We start from the raw sequence: 27681 nt of genomic DNA on the forward strand, positions 1-27681 counted from the left end.
TCTCCCCTCCCTCTGAGGGGCGGCTCTTGCTCGGCATGTTCCGGTCTGCGCCGCGGCCGGCAGCGGGAGTAGGTGGTTTTGGGGTTTGGCCATGTCGGGAGGTGGTGAGGAGGATCTGTCGGCCTTCGTCGCCCTGCATGGAGCCGCGCTTCGAGCCTCGGGGATCCCGGCGCTCTACTGGGAGAGCCTGTGCCGCAAGCTGCGGGGCGAGGTGGGTGGCCGTGGGTCCCTGGGGGAATGGCGCTCAGGGAAGCCCTTTCGCCGGGGCTGGGGGGTCTTTCCTGCCGAAGGGGCTTCATCAGTGGGGAGGCGGTGGCGGAGCGCTCTCCCTCGGCTGGGTGAGGAAGAGAGCCAAGGGGTTGTTGCTCAGCAGGGGAGGGTGGTAAAAGCTTCGTGAGGGTCGTGTTACCGAAGGTGCAGCTTGGGAGTGTGAAGGAGATTGTGTGTAACTGTTTCGTGTTTCTGTTGTCAGCGTAAAGCTTGAAAGCGTTTGGGGATGCAGGGAACTGGAGATCTGGTACTGGAGGGAGGCGATGACTGTGTCTTTAAAGCCTTCAGCCCTTTTTGCCAAAGAGGCATTTGAAAAGGCAGCAGTAGTAGTATTAAAGTCAGGGCACTGCCATGTGTTAAAGCATTGTGGTTTGGGTTGGCTTTTACCTGATGGGTTTTTTACTTTTTCTCAGTTCATTTCCACACTGGTCTACCCTGTTCTCAGTCATTTATAACTGTGCAGAGCCAGCTCAGTCAGCTCCTGTTGTGTATGCACGAGTTACCTGTCTCAGGCATGTTTTCTGGGAGCGTTTTCGGCCAGTTGCTTTGTTCATTTACTCCCGAGCTGAGTAAAAGCTGTTCAGCTGTGTCAGAGAAGGGGGGGCGGAGGGGGAAGAAGATTGTTCTGGTAATGTTTCAGCTGCAGCTTGCACCAGGAGTCTCTGGGTCTGGCCCTGAGCTATAGGAGGCTGGGTGGGCACAGGCCCAGGAGCGAGAATCCCTTTTTTCCCATGTTTTTAGCAACCATCTGCTTGCTTCCTGGGGCTTTGTGATGAGGAAGGGAAGTGAAAAATAAGTTGAGGAAAAAAGAGTCATTTTGGACAGAGAGCTTGAAAAGACAGAAGTTGAATTTAGAAGGATTTTTTTTACTTTGCACACGGACAGCTGGCTTTAGTGGTGAGGAAAGCTGCCTTGGATTTGTTGGCGTAAAGGAACAAGGAACCAAGGAAGAGACACAACCTGAAACTGATTGTCTGGAGACATGAGAGTGCTCCAGGGAGTCTGGAGTAGTCGACCCGGAGAAGGAAAAAGAATGAGGTGAACTTTCAGCCTGGTAAAAGGTCTGGTGGAACCTCAAGGTATGGAGAGAGAAAGGAACTAGCTGTGGGGTGCCAGAGGGCACAATGAGCAGTGGAGAAACAAGAGAGATGGGATGAGATGTTTGAACAGGAAGTACAGAACAGTGGGGAAGGAGAGGGGACTATAATTTAACACCCATGTACAAGTAAACTAATCTGTAAATACCAGAATGCTTCTTTTCCCTGTCTCAACTTTAAAGTCAGGACAAGAGGGAAGCACAGCAAGTCATAAGATAACCTGAGTGTTTATAGTCAGGAAAGATCTGAATATGTTCCTGCTGCTTTCTAGCTGTTATGTGTCTGGTACTGCTAATAACAAGCATCCATATGTATCACAGGGAAAATAAATCTACATTAACTGAAGTATATGCCCAGTCATAAACTTTCTGTTGTATTATACCTCCTAACAAGCATATATGCAAGTGATTTGGAGCAGGGAGCATCTTCTGCTCTGCCTAAACAAGAAGGGATGTGCTGGAAGTGGAAGGCATATAAAGCTGGTAAGGAAACACAAAGTTGCAAACCGTTGCATTGCCATATGCCAGTAATATGAAGTTGGAGGTAGACGGCAACTTCAGGGGTGTGTGAAATTTAGAAGGTGAGACAATAGAGTGAGAGGAGATCCACGGTCCACATCTTTCTAGGGAGGCTAGGAGGGCAAAAGGCCGGATGCAGAAAGCGTATGCCCTAAGGTGGCAACCTGCTCCTTCTGTTTCATTCTGCTTGCAGTAGTGGCTTCTTCTGTCCTAAGTGTTCCAGTGTGTGTGGAGAGAAAGACTTAATGACTTCAGCATACTTAGGAAGATAAATGAGGCTGCTGATGGTGCTTGTCTCTACTGTTGCAACTTCTGGGGTTACCTCCAGAAGGGCAAAAGGATATAGAGAAGACTGGGATGTCCAAGGAAGATTACTATGAGGAATGCTGTGGACTGAGATGAGCTCTTGGGGAGGTAGAGACTGAACTACAGTACCTTAGAAGTGAGCTATGTGGAGTGGCTGGAGGAGCAGCAGTAAAAAAAAAAACAAAGGAGGTGAAGGGAAAGGATGAAAATGTTTTGGGAGACTAGGTAACAGAACTAACTGGGAGGTTGGAGATCAGTGCAACATGGAACGTTGCACGAGTTTGTTTCATGTGTGAGGGTGGGAGGAATTTTTCATTTGCCCTAACCTGCTGCAAAGATTAAAACTTTCTAGCATGGAACTTGGAAAATTTGCATCAGATAAAAATCTGTCTTACATCAGTGCCTCTAGAACCCAGCCCAGGCCGCTGTTTTCCAACGCACACACGTGCTTCAGCAGAGTGAGTGCATTATGTAACCATGAGTTAAATTGGATTGCTCGTTCAAAACACAGCGTATCTGTGAGATCAACAAACCTGCTTTTATTTATTGATCTTGCATTTAGCATTGGGTTTTTGTTGGGAGGCAAACTTTCCCATGTTTCTGGCAGAAACTTGAAAAACAAAACATAAGCATGTGTAATGTTTACTATAAGCCCTAGAATTCTATTTCCAATGTAGTGGTTGTTTTATATGTTACTGGTGAAACCATGTATAAGCCTAGGAAGTACAGTGCCTGCATCTAATTTAATTCATAATCTCTTTTTACTGTTCAGCCATATGCTGAGTTATATGGCAGGCTTCTCTGTATTGCAGCAAGAGTTTTGTGGCGCTGGGATGTTGCTGGCAAAGGACTGCTTAGAGTTTCATCCCAGATAGAAATGAAGGCTTGTAATTAATTACTAGAAGGAATGCGGCATGATCAATACTACTGGACTTTATTTTCCTGAGCAGGGGAGGGCAGCCTGTGGCCTTCAGAGCAGTTTGCAGTAAGTCTAAAAAGAATTTGCTGAAGGTGCTTGTGCATGGTAGTTGTCATGACGTGCCTGCTTTGTTACCCCTTTCTCTGGTTTGTTAGGTCTGTTAAGTTGGAATAGCACCTGTATATGAAGAGGGAGTAATTTTGCCCAAGCATGTTTTGCTTACCAACTGGTGTGCCGCTTAAATGCGTTGCTACCCCTTTCTGTCTTCTGGAGGTTATTACATACTCCGGTGGAGTGCCTCATGTAAGTTCTCCCTATTCTGCTTCAAGCAAAAGGTTATACTTTTCAAATTGGTAGCATAATCCTATCCAGTGTTCTTTTGCTTAAGTGGTTTAAGATTCCTTTAATGGAGCTGCTGCGTCAGTGGGTTCACAGTGTGACAGACCCTCAAAGGGAGGGAGGAAGAGAGGAGGACAGCAATGTCACCCACGGCCCACTCAACAGGCTGTATCCACATTGCCCATGAGGTGCTTCTGCCAGACCCATCAGTTCACTACTTCACTGTTTGTGTTATCAATGGTGAATTTAAAAATCCAACAAAAACCTCACCAAAAGCCTCTTACTAAGGTGGTCTTGAGCTGCTGCTCCAAGAAGTGTAAATTGCTTCAGATGAGGTATACACCTAATTCGCTATTTCAAGGTTATAAATTCTCTAGGAGAATTTTTTTGTTAAGCATAACTCTGTTGAAAAGGTATTAAAACTGGGGATTTATTTCTTCTTTGCTAACTGCAGGTTCTACAGTCTCATGCAGCTGATGCTCTGTTGAAGAAAGCATGGCTTAGGCAATTCAAATTCCCTTCATTTCTAAGTCTTTAGTTGATACTTAATAAAATGTAAAGCCAGCAGCTTCTTTAGTTGTAGAACTTGATAATAACATCCATCATGGGTGTTTGGTAAATGGGTAGAGCCTGTGGTGAGTGAAGGCTGATCTCCGAGTCAGCAGCTGGCTCACCTCATGTCCCCGCTCTTACAAGCTCCTCAAGACAAAATGTCAAGTGCAGAAAGCATGCATAGTGCCATGCTATAGCAGGTGTCAAGTGGACTCCAGTGAATTACACTTGCAGTTTTACTTTCTGATGATTGCCAGAGACTTAGCTGAGGTTTCTTCTGCTGGCTGATGAGGTTGATGGGGACAGCTCTTGATCCAGCAGGAGGTGTCACTCCAGGGAGGAGTGGAATTTGTGTCCCCTGTTGCGGTTTTGTGCTGCCTGCTGTGGGCTGGGATTAACACTTGTACAGTGGGGCAGATCAGGGAGCTGATCCAGCTGGGAGCTAACCTGAGGAAATAAATCGTGAGCACCACTGACTGCCACACAGGGAAGGACTCCCCCTTTTGCTGGGACCTGCCTGCAGTTACATGAGTGACTACAAATTTTACAGGCAACTGAGCAGAGACTTAAAGAAATGTTGATAGCTGCTCTTTCAACAGCAAGAGGTGGTGATATTGCTTGCTGTTGAGAGTATTGTTATCCTCTTCTAGCAAAGCTGGAAAACTGGGAATAAATTAGAAATGCTGGTTTGATACCTGCTGAACTGGAAGATACTAGGTCAGTTTCTGATTTTTATTTTTTTTAATGGATGTATTTTTAACCTCCAGGGAGGTTGTTTACCCTGAGAAAAATGTGTATGTGCAATTAGCCAACATATTGTTGGCATCTTCTTTTTCTACCCCCCCCCCCCCAGCCCCAGCCTAAAGGAAAATACCATCCACTGCTCCTCAAGGGAATTTCCAGCACTTTTCCACTTGGATCTGGTCTTTGATACCATGTTGTGGCTTAAGATCTGAAGTAGATGTTGTTTCCCTGCTGCCTTCCTCCCTTGCAGCTGTCATTGGGCAGCTATCTGCTTTGTCTGGGTGGCGTTGCATTGCGAATGTGGGGTTGATTTCCTCACCCTTCTGTTGGAGCCTAGCAGAAATAGTTATCCTGACAGGACACTCACATAAACAAATAAAAGCTTGTCACTGCTGCTGGGATTTTACAGCTAGTAAGTTGTTGATGTCTAAAAGTAATGACTTCTAATGCTGTGGTGTCAGAGGCTAGGTGTACCTGGACTTGGCATGTTAAACCAGTAATTCCAGAGGTCACACTTATAGGTCTTTCTCCCTCCTTGCTACGTTCTAGTGAGATCACATTGAGGCAAATGATTTGTCTACTCCTTCCTGGTTCATTATGTAGTGTGTGAGTGACTTAGCGAAATAACTCTCTCTTTGAAAGGATTTCAAAAGTCTGCCCAGGCTTTACATATTCTTTTTCTTCTGAAAAGCATACGTTCACTTTGAAATCACAAAAGTTGTCAGTGTAGTCTTAGTTCTGCAAAAGATATTCAAGCCCACTATTTGGCAAGATTTTGGGCAGAAGGGAAACTCGAGTAGACCTAGATGAAGGCGCCATGTCCAGCGTCGGCAAGAATGCAAGCAATTCCCTTTCAGCACATTTGTAGAGGTAATTGTATAGACCTTAACTTGCAACAGTATAAGGAATCTCCCAGTTCATCCAGAAGTGAGTGAGCACTGAGCATGGGCTCCCTTTGGTAGGGAAAGAAGGGGGGGGGGGGGGAGAACATGCTGGGATTTTTTAACTGGTTCAGAGCTCAATTGGTAAAAGCTCTTTTTCTTCAGGGATCTTATTATACTTTATTATGGTTGTGGAGCCTGGGTAATACTGGGTTTTGAGGGTCTTAAGTTGTTGATTTTAGCAAAGTTGAGTGAAGATGTTCTGCTTTATGAGGAGTTAAACTACAGACAATCATCAGTAGACCTCTTGGTACCAAAGAAACCAGCAAAGCTTCCTGCCAATATTAAATAAACTTCCCAAGCAAAGAGTTCTGTTAAATGAGCAGCAGTATTTATTCTTTCATATTTTAGCTGTTAAGTTTAAAATGCCATTTTTTATAGGACTGCAGTCCAAAAATGTCTACAAGTGCCTTTCAATGTTGCATTATGGATATCAAGGTATTGCCTCAACCAGCTGCTTAATATTTTGTTCACTTTCCATCTCAGGTATTTGATGCTGGTGACTACTTTGGGATAATGCAAGTAGAAGAGGTGGATGAGGAGGAGGAAGGTGATGAAGAAATGGAAGAAGAATTGAAAAAGAAACCAAATCCTGGAAATGAACCTTGTTTCAAAGTTATCGTAACAAATGAGAATGGGCTTCAAGCCTCCAATCCCAGTAGGTGAGTAGTGATTTCAGAACTAATGTTCAGTCTTTGAATAGTCTTAAATCCTAAAATTATATAGACAGCTTGCTTTAAAACTTGCTCGATCCTCTTCAGAAATCCTCTTTTTTTTTTTTTTTTAGTGTAAGACATACCTGCCTGTTTGAGAAAAGGTGTATGCCATGAGGCAGGTCTTGCAAAGGGTACTAGGAGTGCAAGTATCTTAACATTGTTTCTTTTTTAAATCATGCAAGAAGATGCTTAGGAATTGATTCTAGTGAACTGAGGGAGAGAATAGGGAAAAGGCAACCTTGAAATGAATTCTGCAGAAATAAAACAAAACTTTGTATCTACAAGACTATGTGTCCTTGGAATTAAAAAAAAAAACAAAACCAATGTAATTGTGACCTTTACAATGTGAATCTGAGATTTACAAATCTCAGGTGAGGTGAAGGAGGTGCTAAGCAGCTTCAAAGTAATGGTCCATTGACTATTAAATTTCCTCCAGCTGGCTAAAATATAATTCAAGAGTGTCATGATGCGATTGCATGCTATGATGCATACATAATTGAATATATCAAGTTACAGTTGCCTTTCTTCAGAATCAGTTTACCTGTCATGGATATGAGACTAGTATGCAGCTAGGAAAAAAGTTGCATAAGAAACAACTTAATATTGCAACACAGCTTTTTGTGTTCTTACTGATTTCAAACGTAGAACAGGCAATTTGTCGTACATTAATAAATGGTAGTGAGGTGAAGTCATCTTTGCTGAAGACCAAAATACAGTTCTGCTCAGTTGTAAAGAATTTCTTTTGCCAGAACTTCTATACTTTTTTAGACTTCAGATGTTTACCCAAGACCTAAAATCTGAATTTAGCCTTGATAAGTAAAAACAACACAGAATGCAGGTATCTGCCTTTACATGCCTGCTTTAACCTATGTCATTGCCTTTTTAAATCTGAGAACATGCTTGAATTGTGAAGTTTGATACAGCACCTATGAGAATCTTGGGCTTCTTTGCCTCATTCAGATGTGTGCGTGAATGCAGGAACAGAACGCCTACACGCCCGTTCGCTAACATTTCCAAAGAGCTTGACCATAGCATTCTCTGGAGTCTTTAATTTTAAAATTAAATGAGGTTCCTTCTGCATGTGGAATCTGAGATACAATAATCGTTCAAGGAAACTCGCTGTACGTGACAGCCCGCATGTGTTCAGCTTCCTGAAATACATGTGATGGGGTGGTTTTGTTTGGGAAGGTTGTTGTGGGCTTTTCTGTCTGTTTAGTTTGGGGTTTTATAGCAAGTAGAATTCAGATCTTTCTGTGCCTTAGTTCAGTGAGAAGTTATAACCAAAATGTGGAGAACCCTTCTGTGGGAATAACTAGTTTTTGTAAAAATTGTGCAGCCTAAAGACAGGTTAAACTTGCCAAGGGAAGCTGTGCAACTTGTGTATGGTTTTGGTTTGGGTTAGATCAGTAATTCTTTTAAAATATTTTTTTCTAAGAAGACTGAGGGAAGGGGATGAGGGACATGATGACAGTCCCAAAAAAACCCAAAGAGAAGCAATCAAAGGTACCTTAAAACTTAATCCTTTTTTAACAGCACAAACAGGACCAGAGCTCTCCACCTAGATGTACAGATAGCACAGCGCTCATGGCTAACAAGGTCCTTGAATAATTTTGCAAAGTAATGAATGTATTGTTTTCCTTCTTTAGGCAAGAATATCAGGTTGATGCAGTGGAGTTAATAGTGATCAAAAGAGAAGAAACTTGTGTTCCCAGCCTTTAAAGGGAACTAGGCTTAGAAATAGAGCGCCCTGTTCTGTGTTTGCTCCTTGTTTTCATGAGAATACCAACTAATGCACAATAAGCTTTCTACAACAAAAACAGAGTGTAAGTTACTGCTGAGAAGTTCTTCCTAACCTGTAACGTCACTGCGTGTGCTCTGGGAGTGACTTCAGGAGTCAGAGAAGACTTAGTCATTGAACCATCGACAAAGAAGTGTAGCTCTTATCCATGGGACATTTGTCTGTGTACCTTTAAAAATGAACCTTTGTAATGTTACCAAAATTCTCTTTCAGCGTTTTCCTCATTGACCACGCCTGGACTTACCGTGTTGAACACGCCCGCCAGCAGCTGCTGCACGTACCTGGCTTATTGCATAGGATGACCAACCTCATGGGCATTGACTTCCACGGAGAGATCCCAGATGAGGGCAGTATCGAGCAAGTGTTGCAGGAAATGTGGAAATACAATCAGACCTACCAGCTTTCTCAAGGGGTAGGTCTCGAAAGCCTCATTAGGATGCTAAACGGTTCTGAGCAATCCTGAATGAAGGCATTCCAGTCTATGACTATTAACAGAGAGAAATTTTCAATTAAAAAAAAAAAAAGAAAAAAAAAGTCTTTTACAGGCATTTCAGAATAAACTTCCACTTGGAAGGAAAGCAAATGCCGCATAGGGCTAAAATGCACAGTGGCTTGCTACCAGCTTTCTGATAAGGACTTTAAAGGGAGGTTTATAGGGAAAGGAAGAGTATGCCCCAAAAGAAGAGGAGGGGTAGAAGGATGAGATCTACTGCATGTTATGTGAGTGTTTTCTACTCAAACTTTCTCATTGTGAAGGAAATAACCTCTCATTAATCAACTGTCTCACATCAAAGTGTGCATCTCAGCTACACTTGTGGTTTTCCTTGCCTGTATATAATGCTTTACATACCAAGAATATATCTACACTGTCAAATAACTTCCCGGTTTGTATTTGGCAACTGGTGTTAGCTTGCCCTCAGGTGAGAACCAAGTAGCTTCAAGATGGAGCCCAAATGTTTCTGGGCATAGCTAACTCCAAGGGCTGCTACTTTTAGGTAGTGTGGGTGAGATCACACCATGTTTGGTCTGTCTGCCCTGTGTAGTCCTTCAGCACTGTAACAGCATGTCTTGAGCCTTCAAGCACCTTCAAGTGCATGCATACTATTTCAGAGGAAATATAACACTCAGGGTTTAGTTAAAATCCCTTTTGTAGGGTCTGCAGGGTAGCTCCTAGGCTATTGTAAGTTCATGAATCCTTTGGGCCAGGCCCTGATTCAAATGGGCAGGGCTAACCCTGAGCAGCTTGAGTGCGACCAGCCTGTCTTGTTAGCTCAGGGACTTGAGGTCAGTTTCTGGAGTGGGCATCTGCACTAGTTAAGGTGTCAGCTTAGCTCAGAGTAGTATTAGGCCAGAAAAATCCCTGAGAAAGAGATTTGATGTGACTGCTTTTTCTTTAAATACAAGAGAGATCTGAACAGTATCTCTCATTCTTTCTACCCTGTGTCGTTGTTTCATGGATGGTTTGTGAGCCACGTGAAATTAACTGTGTTACCATTTGAAATGTGATTTCCTGGAAGACAATTAATGCAACCTGTAGTTGAACTTGTCTTGTTCCTGTTCTGGCACTGAGCTGCTTGAATATCTGAAGTCTAATCTCTGTGCTCCATCTCTGCCTCAGTAAAAAGGCCACAGTAGTGCTACCAAGGAATTTAAAGTTTACCCATTCAGGATTTTATCATGTCAAGTGTGAAAGGAAAGGGTGCTTTGGTGATGCAGCCTCAGCACTCTCACAACCAGCTGTTGTGGCAGGAGGCAGTTCTGCTTTCCTTAACTCTTATGCTGTACACTTCAAACTCCTTTTAGCACACTTATTCCGATAGAAACTGAAGGAAAACTAATCCTACCAAACAGCCTTCTGCAGGTTTAGCTCCCTGAACTGGCTAGTTTGGTACAGGGGAAGCAGGTCTGGTGGCAATAGCAGTAGGCGTTGCCATGAGAAAGAGGATGGGACTGTGCAGCTGATACGGGAAAGTGCTGTTCCCAGCAGCAGCTGGATGCTAGGCTGGCTCAGCCTCAGAGTTGCAGGGATGAGGGTGTTACTCTGTACCTAAAACCCGCTCACACTCCTGGCTAGAGCAGGAAACAGAAATGTTGTAGGGGTTGCTGCCTGTGCCTTCTGTCTTGAAGTGCTTTTCTAGCAATTGATATGGGCAGGATGTCTCACTCTCTTTAATCATACAGACTGCAGAGGAGAAGGTTCCTGTCTGGTACATTATGGATGAATTTGGATCACGCATTCAGCATTCAGATCAGCCTAGTTTTGCAACAGCACCTCTGTTTTATATGCCTCAACAAATTGCTTACACTGTTCTCTGGCCTTTGAGAGACCTTGAAACTGGTGGTAAGTGTGTGTCTGTTGAGTTTGTTATTTGAGGGGGTTTTTTTATGCTCACAATAGAAGACAGGCCATATTCTTACAAATTATTCACTTCACAGTAAAACAAATATTACAAGACCAAAATGACTGCATATTTTGTAATGCGATCAAATTTAAAAGTTCTCTGCCTGATATTTCCATAATTTCTGTGAGATAGACACCCTTGAGTTGAAAAATTTTGCTGATGTTTTATTGACAGACAACTTAAATCTTGCATCACTGCCTCAGTGAAACTACTGATTCAGTCATCCAAGAGTTTACTAAAATTTCCTGAAGTCTGTGTTTGTAGCTTTGAGTTAGAAAATCAAGTACTGTAAGTTAGGAAATGCCAAGCCAGCAATTTATTCCTGTAGTCTTTGAGGCAAGTGTTCAGTTGTCTTGAATACACTGGCATAAGTCAGATGGTTTCAGACTAATTCTTGCATCCTAAATAATACCCTTATCAATGTTGTAAAATTAGAATTAATTAAAGAACATTTAACTAACAAAAGGTTGTGGTATTGTTAACTGTTCAGCTGTCATTTATATGATAGGCCATGAGGAAGATTTTCAGTGGGGAATGAAAGGCTGTTCCTAAAGGTTCTCCTTGTTTGCTGCAGATGAAGTGACTCGTGATTATGCTCATGGGGAAACGGATCGCTTGATCAGGAAGTGTGTTCTGTTACCATGGGTGCCTACTGAAGTGTTGGATGTCAACTGTTTTACACCAGAGCCATCAGATGAATATTACCAGGTATAATTTTAAGAATTAAATCTCATATTTCATCTCTCTTAAGATTAGGCAGTGTCTAAAAGGCATTGCAAGAGTTCTGATTTTTGCCTCTTTTTAGGCTTAAATATTGATTCAGAATATAGCTATTAAATAAAAAAGTGTGGTGATGTCAAGAAGTGTCTTAGATATAATTTTTAACTGTTTAAAAACTGAAGCAACACAAATGAGTTCAAATATGCTACTGCAGTATTGCATAATGTTTTTGTAAGCATGCTGTGAGGTACCGCATATGAGGTACTCATCTTCCAGTTATGTAGTTGGTATGTTTTCTAATAGGCTTACTGATAGAATTTGTTATTGTAGCACCTCTGGTCAGTCTTGAGTTACAGAAAGACTTGCTTTAGTATTTTAGGAGTGGTTATATTTTTCAGCCTGGCTACTCATTTAAAGTTGTGGTTTGGAATGAAACAAGGGGGACAGAAAATCACAAAATGAAATATATATAAACCTTTAGAATCAGTTTTAAGTAATGTTAAGTTTGATGGCTTTGTAACAGTAGCAATGGAAAATTACTAAAGTGCATGATACATAGAAAAAAAATAGAGTGCAGCTAGAGAACACACTGAGCATTCTTCTACAAGATAAATCGTTATAGTTGACAGAGTTTTAAGAAAAACAGTCTAGAGGAACAGGACACAGGGATAAGGAGTATCTGGGAATGGCAGGTGTCCAGGATGGGCTACAGTTAAACTAACTGATAAGTAGGAGGATAGGAGGATTATTATGTCTCTGGTGCTAACGAACCAATTAAACTGGTATGAGCATCTAATGCGCGTGCTCCAAAGGCTGCCAGATGTGATGAAGATTGTTGTAAGAAGTAAACGACCCTCAGAGACCACCACCACAATTCTGTACGCATGCGGGGAGCTTTCTGGAAAATGACGTAATGTATGTATGACCAGGGACTATGACAAGGACAGCTTGTGGAGCAACAGAGAGACACACGTTAGGAGGAGCTATCCCCCGTGTCTCCCGGCACCGCAATAAAAAATACCTGCTTGTCAGCTTGAAAACTTTGTTGGCAAGTTTGTTCCTGGAGTTTTCTCCGAATCAGGAACCATGGAATATTGGAGCAGAGACATCTTTAATTTGATGGCACTGTTATAAAGTTCTTAATCTATTGTGTTTTGAGCTCTCCTTTCTGCTGAAGGTTTGTGATATTTTTAAGGGTGTGAAATCTATGTTGTTTGGAATCTCCATTTCATGAACCAAGCCTGCTTGAGGTTCCTTTTTAAGAAAAATGAAGAAACCTGAAGCCTGTGAGGATGCTGTGCTTGCCACTAACAGCATTTGCAGTGCAGCATCTAAAGATGAATCTGTAACCCATCTGTTTTTTATGATAGAAGATACGCAGAAAATACTGGATCCAGCTTGTTATTAACAACATCTAGTCAGAAGTGAGGTTAACCTGCTACTGCCAAATAAAGGTATACATTCAAAATAGGCTGTCTGTAACCTAAGTCAGATTGGTTGGTTGGGATTTTGCATTTTTGGAAGAGAGATAGATGTGTTTTGCATTTACAGATGAGAAACAACAATGTACCCAAAGTTTACGTCTTACAGGTGTTCTCCTTGCAAAAGTGCCTGGATCTCAGATAAGGCAATTCTTTGCATGTGTGTTAATGCTGGTTTGGGATGATCAGATCAAGTTAAAGAACTGTGTGTGCAAATGCATGCAAAGAGGATCCTCTTTTATCACCCTACCTTAAAAACATCTTCTCAAAGAAAGGTGCTTTACTGTGTTTCTGCTGCTCAGCTGTTCAGGAGAGATGACAGCAAAATATTAATACTGGAACTAACCAACAGAGCTTTCTTTTACTCTAGCATGTTTAGCTGTAGATTCAAGTCTTAACTGGTGACAGACCAATGAAGAATAGTTTAGGGCACAGCATATCCTTAAACACCAAAAGTGAGATACCATGGGAAAAGGTACCATGTTGCTGACACTTCTAATTCCCCTATTTTCACAGAAGCAGAGCTGCATGCACAAAAACATACAGACTGCTTCAGAGATCTGTTTACAGCATTAATATGTGAACCAGCAGTTCTGCAGGGAAATAAAATGAAAATGTTTCCAAATGTTTATGCAAGTCATACAGTTTCAAAATGGTTTGCTGCTATTGCTGTGCAGTTTCTGCAGCTGCTTTACTACTGTGGGTAAATAATCATTTGTTGTTAAATGGGCTGTTGATTTTTACTGTAGCTAAGGATGTTATATTTCTTATTCCAATTTTGCTCTAAATAAACCTGAAGGCTTCATTGTTCTATTTTAAAGTATTTCAGAGTTGTTACAGCAACATTGTCTTAACTTTTTACCTGATTTTGTTACCTAATTCTGGTCTCCAGCACAGACCACAAAGCTTGTAATTTAAATGGTATTATGGGTAAGGATTGGGCAACGATTGCAGAAACCAGTGTCAGGGAAAGCAGCTTTTAATAAAGTGCCTGGGATAGAAGAAGTATCTCTTGGGGTACTACAGTAGCTGCTGTTCTGCAGTAGCTCCCCGTCTTCAAGCTGTGGAAAAGACAGCAGTGAATCCCCTGGTACTGTTCTGAGAATTGTAGTCATCTTTTAAATGTAAGGCTTACATTTCTTGCTGTTCTTAGGTAACTGCAGGAATTATTTTGTATTAGTACTGTCTAATCTATCTTACAAAGTGATCTCTCAGACATTTGGTTATGACTGTGGTTTTGTTTATTCTTCCCAGTTCTGTATGACTGTATTCCCTGTAAAAGCCATAAAGGTAAAGAGGTATGTCTGTGGCTGGACAGACATTTCACCACTGCAACTTGCAAGGGCCACCTGCAGCAGCTGGAATTCTGGGAGCTGTTGCAGAACCCCAGCTACTCTGGTTTCTCAAGATGCACTTTTCCTATTCCAGAATTTCTGTGAGCTGCTTGTGTTGGCAGGGTATCAACAATGATCCGAATGTGCATTTGCTTTCAGCAGTCAGAGGTGGTGTAAAGGTGGAGTGAGATTTCTTTTTTTCCCCAAGCCTTTTGCTTAGCTTTACAGGAGCAGAATTAGGCTTCTGCCTCCTATAACCTTTTTAGTTAGCTGTAATAACAAAATAATGGGTAAAAGGACAATTTTCCATTTTGTTGGAAATACACCAACTTTGTCTTTTACTGCATATGATCATCTCTGATTTGATATTTTGTTAATATTTAGGAGAAATAGGAATTTCTCAGCATGCTTTTGACAGTATTGATAAGCCCTGGTCTTGAAGCCATATTTCTTGTTCCTTTTTAACTAATAGCCTCTTACCTCTGATTTCCTTCTGCCTCTGCTTTTGTACTGATTGTTTTTCCTGAGCGCAGTATATTGCACAGCGTTCATAGGATTCACTTGCACTGAAAACAGTGGGCTGATGAGACATGCAGATGGACCATTGTTTTTACTATGGCTACAAATGCACCTGTATATATGTAGTAAATACTTACATGGAGATAAGGAATTGCAGAAAATGACCTGTAAAGGTTTGCAATTTGAGAAAATTTCAACAGGCTCTACTTCAACAGGCTCTTGCTAATAAAACACTTGGAAAAACTTTGAGTCATACTGAATATTTTACCTGTATTTTCCCCTTAAAGATTGTGTTTTTTCAATCACTTCTTTTATAAACCCAATTATGCACATTTTAAAATTCAGTTTGGTTGAAGCAGCTGTTCATATCTGCTGAATATTGTGGAGTTTGACTTGAGGCTGTTCATTTGTTCTCTGTTTCTTTTCTTGTTGTTTTTTCAGGCTATTTTAGCAGAAAACAAGGAGAAACTGCCTGTAGCGATAAACCCACCACTTTATGACAAAGACAAAGTTTTCAAGTACGTATCTGCAAACAAAATGCTTTTTTATCAGGGTTAAATATAATGATTGCACTGTGCTAAGGCTGAATGGCCTTTTCAAACATCAAACACCAAAAGCAACTTGAAGGTGTGTTTGTATGTAGCCACTTGCTTCAGATTCTGACTTAATGGTTCTTACTGGATTCTTCAGAGTAGGTGGATTGTCACAGATGTAGTAAAGATGAATTTTAGTTTTTAAATAAGTGCCACCTTGTGGGTGAAAGAGAAGTTGCATAACATTGTAACAGTTCTCACTAACGAGTGTAACTGAAGTGTAAGAGAGAGACTAAAAACCTTTCTTTTGCGTTACAGCATGTATATCCAGCAGGGTACATGTGCTTCTCTGTGCTGTGTGAATATAATGGACTATTCACTTTCTTCAGATGAGATTGCCAAACGGGAATCTTGTCAAAACCTGGGATGTTTTAAGTTGGATATGTGCCTAACTACAAAAATGGCGTATATACTGTGAAACTATTTCAGAAGAAATCTGGAAGAGCATTGCAAAGATAAGAGATTTTAGTGAACAAAAGCAGTGGCACTGCATGGCTAGACTGCCTTATTACTAGTTTGTTCCAGAAAAACATACTGTGACATAGAATGTGCTGTGAGTTGCACTCCAGTGTGTTTGTAGTCTGACACTGGGATCCAAATTCTTGCTTGCAATGACTTACTTAAGGGGTGGCATTAGGCTAAAATGTATTTGGAAGGTATTCTCACACCCCAGCCTCTTTTGTGGAGGGAACTCATTATTCAGGAGATTGAATTGACTTGAGAAGAACTACTGAAAATCAAAGTCTCTGAGTTGGGAGGCATTTGTTGACTTGCTCACTGATAGTCTAGGTTTCATTATGTAATTGAAATCTCTGTTTACAGACTGAGGATGAGCAAAAGGTATTTTTTCATCCGGTGTACTTGCGTCTATTTCAGAGAAGGGAGTCAAAGGTAGATGTGTTCCAATAGAGATGGAAAGATACAGTGAGGATGTTGAGAAATGTAGACTTATTTTTCACTACTACATTTTTATTTTGCATTGCGTATTTCAGGTGAATGGCCTTCACTTCAGGGAGGGAAGGAAACATACCAAATCTTTGCTGCTCTGAATGTTATGAACACCCCTGTCCCTGTACTCCTAGCGGTTTTCCTCTCTTTTTTGTCCAGTTCCTGTCTGGAGAGGAGAAAGGGAGAGAGCTTGACCTCTGCAGAAGGCCAGAAGGTCCTTCTTGTTGTGTTCTGAATTGCATCTACGAAAGTTCCTCTAGGAGCAGGGTAGCATCTCAGAGTCCAGATGACCTAGTGGAAGCTACAGTCTTCCAGAGGCAGAGAGGCCTCTGGCAAAGCTGTAATGTTTTTAAGGCTACCACCATGGTTGGGCAGATAGTGATGTGGGTAGCCTGTTAATGTGAATGCTCTACCTTGTGCATTACCACTGTTTTAGGGATTTCTAAGAAATTAAATGCATGAGGTTGCAAAGTTCAGAACCGGGGACAAATTCTTAGTCATCTTATTTCAAAGTAGAGCTAAAACAGAGAATGGGAAGATGAAATAAATGTTTAACCTGAATCCTGAAAAGCAGGGAGCAAGTACATGTAGTTTGATATAGCAAAATTACAGGTTCAAGTAGGTCTTGTAGCTCTCCTGCCTTAGGGAGATTGTTCTGTCCAGCTGTGCTCATTGCTGGTTTGAGAAAAAGGTAGATAAAAGAACTCAATGTTTCAAAGACAAAGTTCATATGTAAAGTCCTTTCAGTTTGTGCTGGGCTTGATTGTCTATTGATCATCTCTTTCATGTTTCTCTTTGGCTACATCAGTCATTTTTTTTAAAGATGCCCAAAATTGCTGGTTTTGAGATGACAACTCTGTTTTGATTGGTCTTGTCAGCTCTGTGCTTTGGGAGCTGATTCTCATAAATGCTTCTTAGCTTTAAATACTTTGAGTAAATTAAGTAAAATCTAGAATGTTTTATCTTACTTGCACAATTCCACTGAATAATACCTTCTTTAATCCCAGACCTTATAGTATTCCTACCCAAGATTTTAGTATGACTGGGGGGTGAATCATTCAGGAAGTATGGTTAGCTGGCTTCATTCATTTATTCAAGTGTGTCATCAGTACTAGAATGAAAGGTCCAAAATACAACAGTATTGCAGTGTAGAGGTTCTGTCATTTATCAAACTCTGAATGGGACTTGGTGCATTTCTTACCTGCCTGTATTTTTATGTACAGATGTCTAGACATTGGAATGTGTGTTACCAGTTTAAGTAAAACCAAGAGAAATGCCATGGAAGATCCTACATGCTCCTTAGATAACAAAGGAATTGTCCAGTAGTTGTCAGGTCTGGCCTTGTAGTCCATGTTCTTCAGGGCAGAGGTCTTGCTTGACTTTTTCAAATGTATGCGTTAATACTGGGTATACTGAAGTACCTGCAGGATACTGACCACCAAAATCAGTGCTTATATAGTGTTTCTATGAAATCTTCATTCTCAAAACTAAATCATCTGCCTTCAAAAGCCTTTGCTATCCCAAGACTTTTATGGTAAGAGGATTTGTTATAGAATGGATGAAGTAACTGAAAAACTTGGAACGAGTGGAATGGCCTTATTTTCCCTCTTGACCTCCATCAGTTTATTTCAGTGGTCTTCCTGCACTTAGTGAAGATAGATTGAGCTCCTCTGCTGCTTTAGTGCTGCATTTTTGCGTACTATAAGGAAGTCTTAAAATACATAATCCAGAGTGCTCTGGCACATGAGGTCACTTAATTCAGAAACAAGACTTCAGGATTAAGAAAGTAGGTGATTTATTGTTAATACAAGTAGCGCCTCTAAAATAGCATGTAGTAACTGTAAGCTACTGGGGCTGGGGAAGTCTTTCTGGTAGTTGTTGATAGCTATATGTTACAGAAGATACCAGTATCTTCTGTGTATCTGTAAAGGTAACTCAGTGTTTAGTGGGAGGTTTTTTACAGAGGAGTACTAGTTTTAATATGTAACTGGGAGAAAGAGTACCAGAACCTTTCTTTAAGCCTGTTGTTTGGAGTGTATGAATGCAGGTCACTACCTGCGTGGCACCGGGCTTATGCAGAGCATTGAAGTGAATTAGCACTAGGGAGACATGGATTTTTGGATGCGCAAGAGGAGGTGACCTACCTCTCACTGAATCCCTGATTTGTGTAAAGAATGCTCAGCTCTCCAGCTGAGAAAGTAGAACCATAGAATCATCAAATGATGTCTAGGGAAAGATGCAGAATAAGATTTATTGGAGTTACCAAATGCTGTCAGGCTCTCCAGGTGCCCTTCCATGCTGTGTAAGGCCAAATGCCTTGTCCTCAGGCCTTTGTTAGAGCAGTATTTTTCATACTGTTGCCTCTTTTTTTACTGAAGTAAGGGAATTTGCAGCTGGAGGGGAAGAAAGCCGTACTGTTTTGACTCCCAAAGATTCCCTACTGAGTTACATCCACTAATTTCAGTAAAAACCTTTTTTTGAACTTTAAGTGCATTCAAGGTCTCTGGTAGTTCATATGCAGATGTGGTGTGGATTTTTTAATGGGGCTGGGAGGGAATCTGTATCAAACCTCAAAGCTGTGTTTACTTCCTGCACATATGTAATGTACATACTTACATATGTTTTGATTGTTTAGAAATGGCTGTGTGTGAAGTTCTAAACAAATGAAAGTAGCCTTCTGAAGCTACTGAGTTAAACTGACAAGATTTCTATTAACTTCCTTCTGGATGACAGCAGGTTGATTTTTAGAGCTCTTCCAGCAACAAAGGCATTTAGGAGGGATCCTCTCTCATTTGGGGACCTTTTGTATAGAATTCATGTTAGTGCTTCTCTGTCAGGGAGTCATTGTCTTCTGAACTGCTATTTTTGTGAGGTTTTAGAGCTAAACTGTGTTTGAGATTTCTGTGTTTAAATACAATTTATTTTTTTTTTTTAGTCTGTCCCCCTTCAATTTAAAGTCTTGTATTGGTGAAGCGTAATTCCTGTAGAAAGCCAAGCTTAAAACATTTTTCTGTTCAGGCACAAGTTGATCAGTTTCAGAAACCAAACTGATGTTTTTCTTCATATGCCTTTTTCTTCTTCTAGGGTTTTCACAGACATTCAGCAAGTCCTCCACAACCTGACACATCCCCGGTTTGTGTTCACAGACAATGAGGGAGAAGCAGACATCCTCTACAACTTCTCACACTTCAAAGATTATAGGTTGCAGTTGTTCCCCTGATCATACAAATTCTTTTTTTTGCTATAAAAACTGTGTTCAAAGGCCTCCCCCTTCACCCAGCAACTTCTCTGTTTTGTAGGAAGTTAAGCGAGGAAAGGCCTGAGGTAATGTTGAATCAGTTCCCGTGTGAGAACCTCCTGACTGTCAAAGACTGCCTGGCATCCATTTCTAGACGAGCTGGAGGACCAGATGGACCGAGATGGTTGCCTCGTACTTTTAACCTCCAAACAGAATTGCCTCAGTTCATCAGCTACTTCCAGCAACGTGACAGAAGGTGGCTCCGCTTCCTTGTTTTGTTTTCTTGATCCCACTTTTCCCAAAACACCAGTAACCTGCATTTGGTGCCTGACAGCAGTTACACCACTATGAGTTTGCTCTGGCTGCATTTATATTCAGATGAATTTTACCTGGAATATGTGAGCTTTTTAGGTACTTTCTTTAATGTAAAAGTAGTTAAGCAATGCATTTTGAAACAGAGAAACTTCACCGTGATTTGAATACAGAAGGCTATTGCTTTTTGTCTAGTCAAGATCTTACCTCTTGTATTTAACAGATAGACAAAGGATCAGAGCGTGTTTGCAACATCTGTTGGTGATTTTATTTTTTTCCCAGGGGACAAGCAGCAGTTGTTCTTGCATTTAAGCCAGAATGAAAATATTTAAAGTACTTGGGTTCTGTAAGGTTGCGAAAGTAAAATTGAGTTTTAGTTGAATTAGCCTAAAGCAGTTGTGGAGCTTTAGGGTTTAAATCCAAGTTCTTTCTGCTGCTGCAACTATCTTCAAGTGGATAGAAACTGAGATTTTTCTTTTGGTAAAAGAGAGAGCGATAGGGTACTGCTAATGGAATAACCTCTTATGCCTAGCAGGGAGTATTCTGGTTGAAGGGCTGCTGCGTTGGTGATACTTTCTTATGGGGCCACCTGCCAGGAGTCTCATTTGGCCGTTCTTTGATCTATGTATTCTGTTATTGACAAGCATTACCAGCAGAGAGCATTCTTTCCACGTATCCTTTGTGTGTGGTGATCTGATTCCTTTTTAGTATCAAGAATTGACAGTGGATGCAGTGGCATGTAGAGAATGGGAAGAAGGGGTTAGGAATTTTCAGATAAACAAAATGGACCCTCTTAAGTTAACATTACTAACTTCAGCTCACTTCATAAGTTTATCATGCAGCTCTGGAAGTTTCTCCAGATGCTTTAGTAGATGAGGAAAGGAAGGCGTCAAGTTTCATCCTGCCCTTATTCAGAAAGACACATTGAAAGACCAGCATGTTCTGGTTTTCCTCAAGGACATTTCAAAGAATTTTGCCTCTAAAGGTGACTAGGTACTGGAAAGTGAGAAGATGGTGGTGTGCTTTCATTTTCTTGCAGGATGAACTGTTGAGATACTGTGTGATTTCTTCCCAAGGAGATCAGTTATGGTGATATTTAGTATGAATGATTTGAAGGCGTTACTGGGGAATCAACTTGGAAAATTGGATGGTACCCTTCCAGAATGTTCTCAGACTCCTGGCAGAATGATTTCCACACCATGACCTGAGCGTGCTCATGATGATGCTGTTGTTGAGCTGTTTTCCCCTTTTGAAGGAGTCAAATGCAGGAGGAAGCTAACAGTGAGAGCATGCTAGGACCTAACTGAAAAGATCAGTGCAAGCTACCACTGCCTTTTCTCCTCTTTATGCCTAAGGCCTACTGCTCCCAGCTGTCAGTCAAAAAGTCCTTAGTTCTTGCACTGTAACCCACGCTTTTCTTTCAGGACTGTACACAGATCAGTTCAAGTGGATGTTCAGACAGATGAATGAGGTGGATACTTACAGGTGTTGGTTTTTCTTTCTGTCTCAGAGGAGAAGATAATCACTGGATATGCAAACCATGGAACTTGGCCAGAAGCCTGGACACCCACATCACCAACAGCCTTAACAATATCATCAGGCATAGAGAAAGCAGCCCAAAGGTTAGAGAGCATGGGTTTGAATGTGGTTTAAATCAGAGAGCTGAAAAACCTGCTTCGTGAAGGAGGTCTGAAAATGCAAAGAAAGGACTTTATTTTCTTCAAAATTCATATGCAGGCCATAAGCAGAGTTTCAATCAGTTCAGAACTGATTGATTCAAATTGGTCAGCTCCATTAGCTGCAGTGATGAACTCAAGGAGCCTGGTGTTTTCTTATTTAGAAAAATTAAACTTGCCCTGACAGTAATGAATCCCAGTGTGATGCAGCTTTAACACTAATCCTCAGACTGGCAGGTGAACACATATGAGCTATAGTTAATGTTGGTCGTAAATTGTGGAACTTTATTGCTTCTGTCCCCTGGTTGATCGTTACTGCTGATCTACAGCTCTGCACAGTGGCACAAAGCACTGTCTTTGCCAGCAATAGATGAATCATGGAGGTTTTTACAAGGAGTTTGCAATACGTGGTCATACCTCATAGTGTCACTTCAGCTTTATTTCTGTTGGTGTGTGGACTGCATGTATTTTCTGGAGTGCTGGAATGCACAAAGAATGGCTTCACCTTTCTAGTGCAAAACAAGGTTACCAAAATCATAAATAAAATTAACGGTGTTTTGTTTTTTTTTTTTTTTTTTAAGAAAATGAGTATATCTGGCCTCCACTTCCCCACCCCAGTGTCAATGAGTTTGATCAAAGGTGTCTATTTGGATAACAGCACTGTGTATTCATGCACATGCCTAAAGAGAAACTGAAATGCATACAAGGATAGCTTTAATCAAGATTTAGTGACTCTTGGCTTTCATTTCAGTTGAATTATATTTACTGTGAGTGGTTTTCCTTTGTTGTAGGTAGTGTGCAAATATATTGAGAACCCAGTCTTGTTTCACCGCGAAGATGTGGGGATGGTTAAATTTGACATCCGTTATGTTGTGTTGCTGCGGTCCATCAAACCACTCAAGCTGTACATCTATGATGTGTTCTGGCTGCGCTTTTCAAATCGGTAATTGCCTTCCCCCCATTAGGGTGGAGGGGCTTAGAATTAAATCTGATAGCTCAGAAACTAAGGAATTGTTTTATTCCCAGGGCATTTTCACTTGATGACTTGGATGACTATGAGAAGCATTTCACAGTCATGAATTATGCTCCCGGTGTAACATTAAAACAGGTAAGCAAACAGTCCAGAACACTCCTCACTTTTCTGTCAGAAAATCTTCCAGTGCCTCTTTTGTGACTATGGCCAAATAGTCTATTTGACATTCACTTAAACGAGCAGTCAAGGTGGTGGAAGTACCCAAAGCAAGTACCTCCCTAGACTCTTCCCTACTTTGCCCCAGTCATCTGTGATTATATGCGGTAATACAAACCAACATCCTGGATGTAACTCGCATTGGTAGACCAGTAAAAGAATCATTGAAATGGCTGGTAATAGTTGTCAAGTGATCTTTATGAGAAGAAATACTGTAGCAAGGAAGGTATTCAGGAACTGTCTAATTCTATAGTTCTGTACCTGGGTTTGCGTGAGTAGAAAAATGTATTCAGTGTTCCATTCTCTTGTCATGTGATTGCTCAGTCATTCCCAACCAAAACAGTCTTTGATGTTGCTAAACTGTTTTAGGTACACTGTGAAGAATTTATTCCTCTGTTTGAAAAACAATATCCTGAATATCCTTGGGCAACAGTACAAGTAAGTCAGCAATTCATCTTTCTTGTGTAAATGTTTATGAATCCTTTTTTACTCGTCAGATTAGCTTTTCAAAAAGTGTTGGGTTGCATGGTTGGTTGTTTTATTCCTCATAAAACACACTTCATGTCTATCAGTTCCACAAAGGACATCAAATATTAACTTTTACTTCAGAAGCTTTTTTTTAACCTAGTGCAATTCCTCCTCAGAAATTTTGTTGTTAGCATTTGAGGGGTTTATTTCATTGTTAACACTATAAAAATTCTTTATATTTGAGTTGGTAATGAAGCCAGTCCTTACTACCCCCAGGAGCCTGGGACAAGAGTCTTTCTTCGTGCAAGTTCCATCTTTTTTTTTTTTGCAGAAGGCTGCCTGTAGTCTAAGCTGATGGTTGTGAAGGTTTATTATCTTATGCAAAAAGGCAGGGAGATCCAGAATATAAAGTGTGCGAATCACTACAGGTGTTGCTCACATGACTGTGGAAGAGTTGTTTTCAAAGTTTTCACTACTCTTAGGCAGAATATTAACTCTGATTCTGAAAGGTTGAACCCCTGAGGTATTCAGCCTTTTGCTTCCTTTGTTTCAGATGGCTTCACAAGACAAAGAGGTATCAGAACAAGCAGGAAACAGGAGTAAATAGGAAATTACAGTACATAGTAATCTCAGTGGAATGGCATCACAGGTTTGGGTGTCTCCAGTCTAAGCAGAGCTGTCAGTCTAAAGATCTACCTGTACACTTCCAGATTAGTTTGCTGTGCAGTGCACTGGAGCTCACTCACAACATAGTATCTGTTTGTTTGTTAAATAAAATTTTGCCTTTAAGACTGCAGTGCACAATTTCCGAATGCTGCCCAGCTGCTCTGTGTTAGCAAGCTGGCCAGAGCCCTGTCCCTGGTCACTGCATTCATACGTCTCACAATAAAACAGCTGGTTCCCTAATTACACATCTTTTATCTGCAAAGAAGCAGCTCCAGCTACTGTAGTTCCATAAAACATGCAAGAAGGTGGATGAGGACCTTCTTGTTGATTAGTTATTTCGTGTAATTCATGCTTGAAAGAAAAAGCTGAATGTAAAGAAATGGTTCAGAAACATGCACAAAACTGAACTGTTGCATTCTTCCATATTTATGAGGAGCTAGAAGATGCAGAATGAATGGTAACTGAGCATTTATGTGCCTCTGCTTTCAAAAGTGAGTAAGTTACCCAACTGTGGATTGATTTCCATAAATTAATTGACATCAGTTTGAACTAGAACCTCATATTCAATCAACAATACTCGGAGAATTACAGGTTTTGCAGCATTAGGCTTAAAATAGTCTGGAAGAAGATACTACAAGGGGTGAGGAGATGTCAAAATACGTACTGTAGGTTCCTCAGAGGAGTACTGTGTACAGAACAGGAGATACTATACAATCTTCTCGTTTGCAGAAGGAAGGGTTTGCTGTAGTATAAACTCAGTGCAAAAATTCGCACCTGTATGTTCTTCCTGGTTTATTTCACTTTCATGTTGGATATCTGGCTGTTTCTGAAGATACCAATGTAGTATGTTCTGAAGACCTCCATGTCCCCACCACCCTTTTTGGAGTGATATAAATGGCTAGAAGGTTTTTCATTGCAGAACAAAACAGAGCTAGAATACAACTTGATAGGCAGGGAGAAGAGACTTCTGAGAAGGGGCTTAATTCTAATATGAAATGCCCTATTTTCAGAGTTTGCATAGTACTCATTGGCTCTCCAGAAAAGTCACTGGATGTTGCTGGTTGCTTGGCACTTCCACTGTGGTGTCTTCAGGTCTAAATGCACATTTTGACACTAAGAGTGTTCAGATTTTCAACTGTTGACTGGTGTAATTTATACAAACTCTTTTAAAAGCTGTATGAATGAAACAATTGAAAACATGTTTCTTGCTTTTATGGAACCTCACTTCTCATTCAGAGACCTTTTTCTATTGTTAGGCAAATATTTGTAAGGCATTTGCTGAATTGTTCCAAGTTGCTTCAGCTAAACCTGCACCTCTTGGCATCTGTGATTATCCATCATCAAGAGCAATATATGCTGTTGACTTGATGCTGAAATGGGACACCAGCAGAGATGGTGAGAAGCTCATTGCTTTGAATTCTTTGTATTTGTGGGCTGTTTCAGAAATTTATTTCTTCTGTCTAAACTCTTACTGTTTCTCAAGCAGTGTGAGCTGTGTGCTCTGTGCCTCATGCTGACATTAAAGCACAGCTGGAGTTGCAGATCTGTGGGGTTATTAGCATCTGCCTTGCTGGTTAACAGGAATGGTGGGGGAGCTGTTAACTGCTTGGCTGAGTTTGCTTCCCTTCTGCCGCTGCTACTGCTGTTCCCTGCTTTTAAAAACAAAGCAAACAAAAAGCCACAAACCAACACACACAAACCCCAATAACTGTACAACAGTGTTGTCACTCTACCTGCAGCAAGTGTTCTTTCCCATTTATGGTGACAGAACATCTGAAATACCTGTCTCTCTGTGAAAACCTTAAAGAAACAGCATACTGAGTGTGACTTCCAGACTTGGCCCAGTGTCTTCAATGTATGGTTACTTATTAAAGCAAGGAAGAGACCACATTCACCATGGTAGTGCTATTGACGTCTTCAGGATCATCACTTAGTTGTTGCCAAGTCTCTGCAAGAACACGTGTGTGAAGCTCCTTCATGTCAGTGCCACAGCATAGCTGACTACCCAGAGTCTTTCCTTCAGCCAGGTGTGGAGGACTGGTAGCAAAACTTGCCAAACAGGGCACATTCTTTGTTATTTCACCAGGAGGCTCAAAAATGTTCTTACCGCGTGCCCAACCCAGACATGTGTCTCTAGTAGGTAGAAAAGCAGCAGAGGCACCAACACAAAAAGGACTGCCGGGGGATATTAAACAGAACTAAGTGTACCTTTGTGAAACTCTGATCACTGGAACACAGGAGAAAGTCATTGCTTGTGGCCAGGTTTGCCAGAGGAGTCACTAAGTGATACATGTTGGGTGGCTGCCTCTAGCCTACTGCTGGAGTGGCTGCATCTGAATTATATGATAGACAACTAATCACTTTCATGGAGGGAAATGATTGAGAAACAGGGGATGTGAAATGGAGCCATTGGCATTGAGGTGGAGCAAGGTTTTGAATCTGGATCTGCTACATCCACATTGAATGCCTTTTACCTGTCCCAGAGCTGTCTTTAATGGGAGAGGCAAAGCAACTCTAATATTACTAGCTCAAGGAAAGCTATTGTAATGTGAGTTTGGTCCTTTTACTACATCTGTGGCTGAACATGAGCTGCATGGGTTCCTGGCCTTCTGAAGATGGGGGTGTGGGTGCCAAAGTCATGGCTGTGATGCTGTAGGCAGCCTGTGGACAAATAGGTTGGTTGCTTTTGTGCAGAGTAGAGTATGGTTACCTGAGCACCAGAAACTTGTACCCTCACTTACAGTCACAACCCCAGACAGGAAATCAGATCCTTTGTTTCTCTTTGCACAGAATGCAGTTGATTCTGAACTGTACTGATGAAGTTTTAAGAGAAAATTTAACCTGATTTCCTTTAGGAATGAGTTGAAGTGGCAGGTGGGAATGGCTGGAGTGTAAAGGAATAAGACTGCTAGAACTAGAAAGGCAGCTGTCTAAGAGCTTTAAGAAAGGAAGCTTTGTACTGAAACATGAATGGAGAAGCAGTTTTCTGGAAGATGTTTTAGACTGTCAAGCAAGATAGCTGCATCAGGGAGATCCTATTAAATTGCTTCAAATTCTCATTCTAAGTGAGGCATTGGATTAGCATAGTGAATGCAGAATCTGTTGGATGATTTTTCCTCTGGATAATGGTGGTAGAACAGACGTCCATCCCTCCAGAAAAACCCAAACCAAACCCACTGAACTGAACCCACCCTTCCAGCTTGCCAGCTTGGGTCATAAAAGATGGTTTTTCCCAGTCGCTTTGTATAATCTCTGGCTTAAAGACAGTAGTGATTCTGTAGAGCTTGTAATAAGAGGCAATGTTTGTGTTCCCCTTCACAGGGAAAAGAATTATGCAGCCTCAGATCCTGGAGGTGAATTTTAATCCTGACTGTGATAGAGCCTGCAAATACCACCCTACTTTTTTTAATGATGTCTTCAGCACCCTGTTTCTGGATGAAACGGACAACTGCCATGTGACATGCATTGTCTAGCCACAGGAGACTTCACTCTATTCATTTCTTTCCCAGATAAGCTTAACAGCAAGATTTATATTTCAGTTCTGTGAGCTGCTGAGGCAACTATTTTCCTATACTGATAACCCAGGAAAAAATTTGTATCAGAAGAATATGCATATACCATACACTCTATTGATAATCATTTGTCTGCATTTTCTTTGTCTTGCTTAGTTCTTTAAATCATCAGTTTATGTTGACCAAATGTCTTGTTTGCTGAATATGGGGGACCTCAAAATAGCACAATAACTGGAGCAATTTACCTTGGTTTTCAGTAGCCTGATTGCTTGCTTGCTGGGAGACATTGCACAAGTTCCCTGTGTTGAGAGTAAAACTATAATTTACTGGATCATGTTGGAGTTTGTATGTCTCTTATTTATCCCTCTTATACAAAGATGTAAAATATTATGATGGGAAAATAGTTTTTCAGTGCAATGAACT

General features: G+C 41.1%; 1 protein-coding gene across 2 annotated transcripts; it reads left to right on the top strand.

Annotated features, from left to right (window-relative positions):
* Nucleotides 1-27589, top strand: TTLL12 (tubulin tyrosine ligase like 12). 2 transcript variants are annotated; one of them, XM_065673163.1, is made up of 14 exons: nucleotides 3-211; nucleotides 6173-6348; nucleotides 8414-8612; nucleotides 10382-10541; nucleotides 11177-11310; nucleotides 15098-15174; nucleotides 19282-19398; nucleotides 19497-19691; nucleotides 21258-21369; nucleotides 22215-22366; nucleotides 22450-22531; nucleotides 22982-23050; nucleotides 25003-25141; nucleotides 27068-27589. In XM_065673163.1, the coding sequence occupies exons 1-14, from the start codon at nucleotides 92-94 to the stop codon at nucleotides 27217-27219; spliced, it is 1884 nt and encodes a 627-aa protein (XP_065529235.1). In that variant the 5' UTR covers nucleotides 3-91; the 3' UTR covers nucleotides 27220-27589. The 2 variants fall into 2 exon arrangements, with proteins under 2 accessions (XP_065529246.1, XP_065529235.1); XM_065673174.1 differs by lacking the exon at nucleotides 19282-19398 and having other exon boundaries at nucleotides 1-211.
* Nucleotides 27590-27681: the final 92 nt, after the last annotated feature.

This window comes from Lathamus discolor, chromosome 1 (genome assembly GCF_037157495.1).
Source record: "Lathamus discolor isolate bLatDis1 chromosome 1, bLatDis1.hap1, whole genome shotgun sequence".
NCBI lineage: Eukaryota > Metazoa > Chordata > Aves > Psittaciformes > Psittacidae > Lathamus > Lathamus discolor.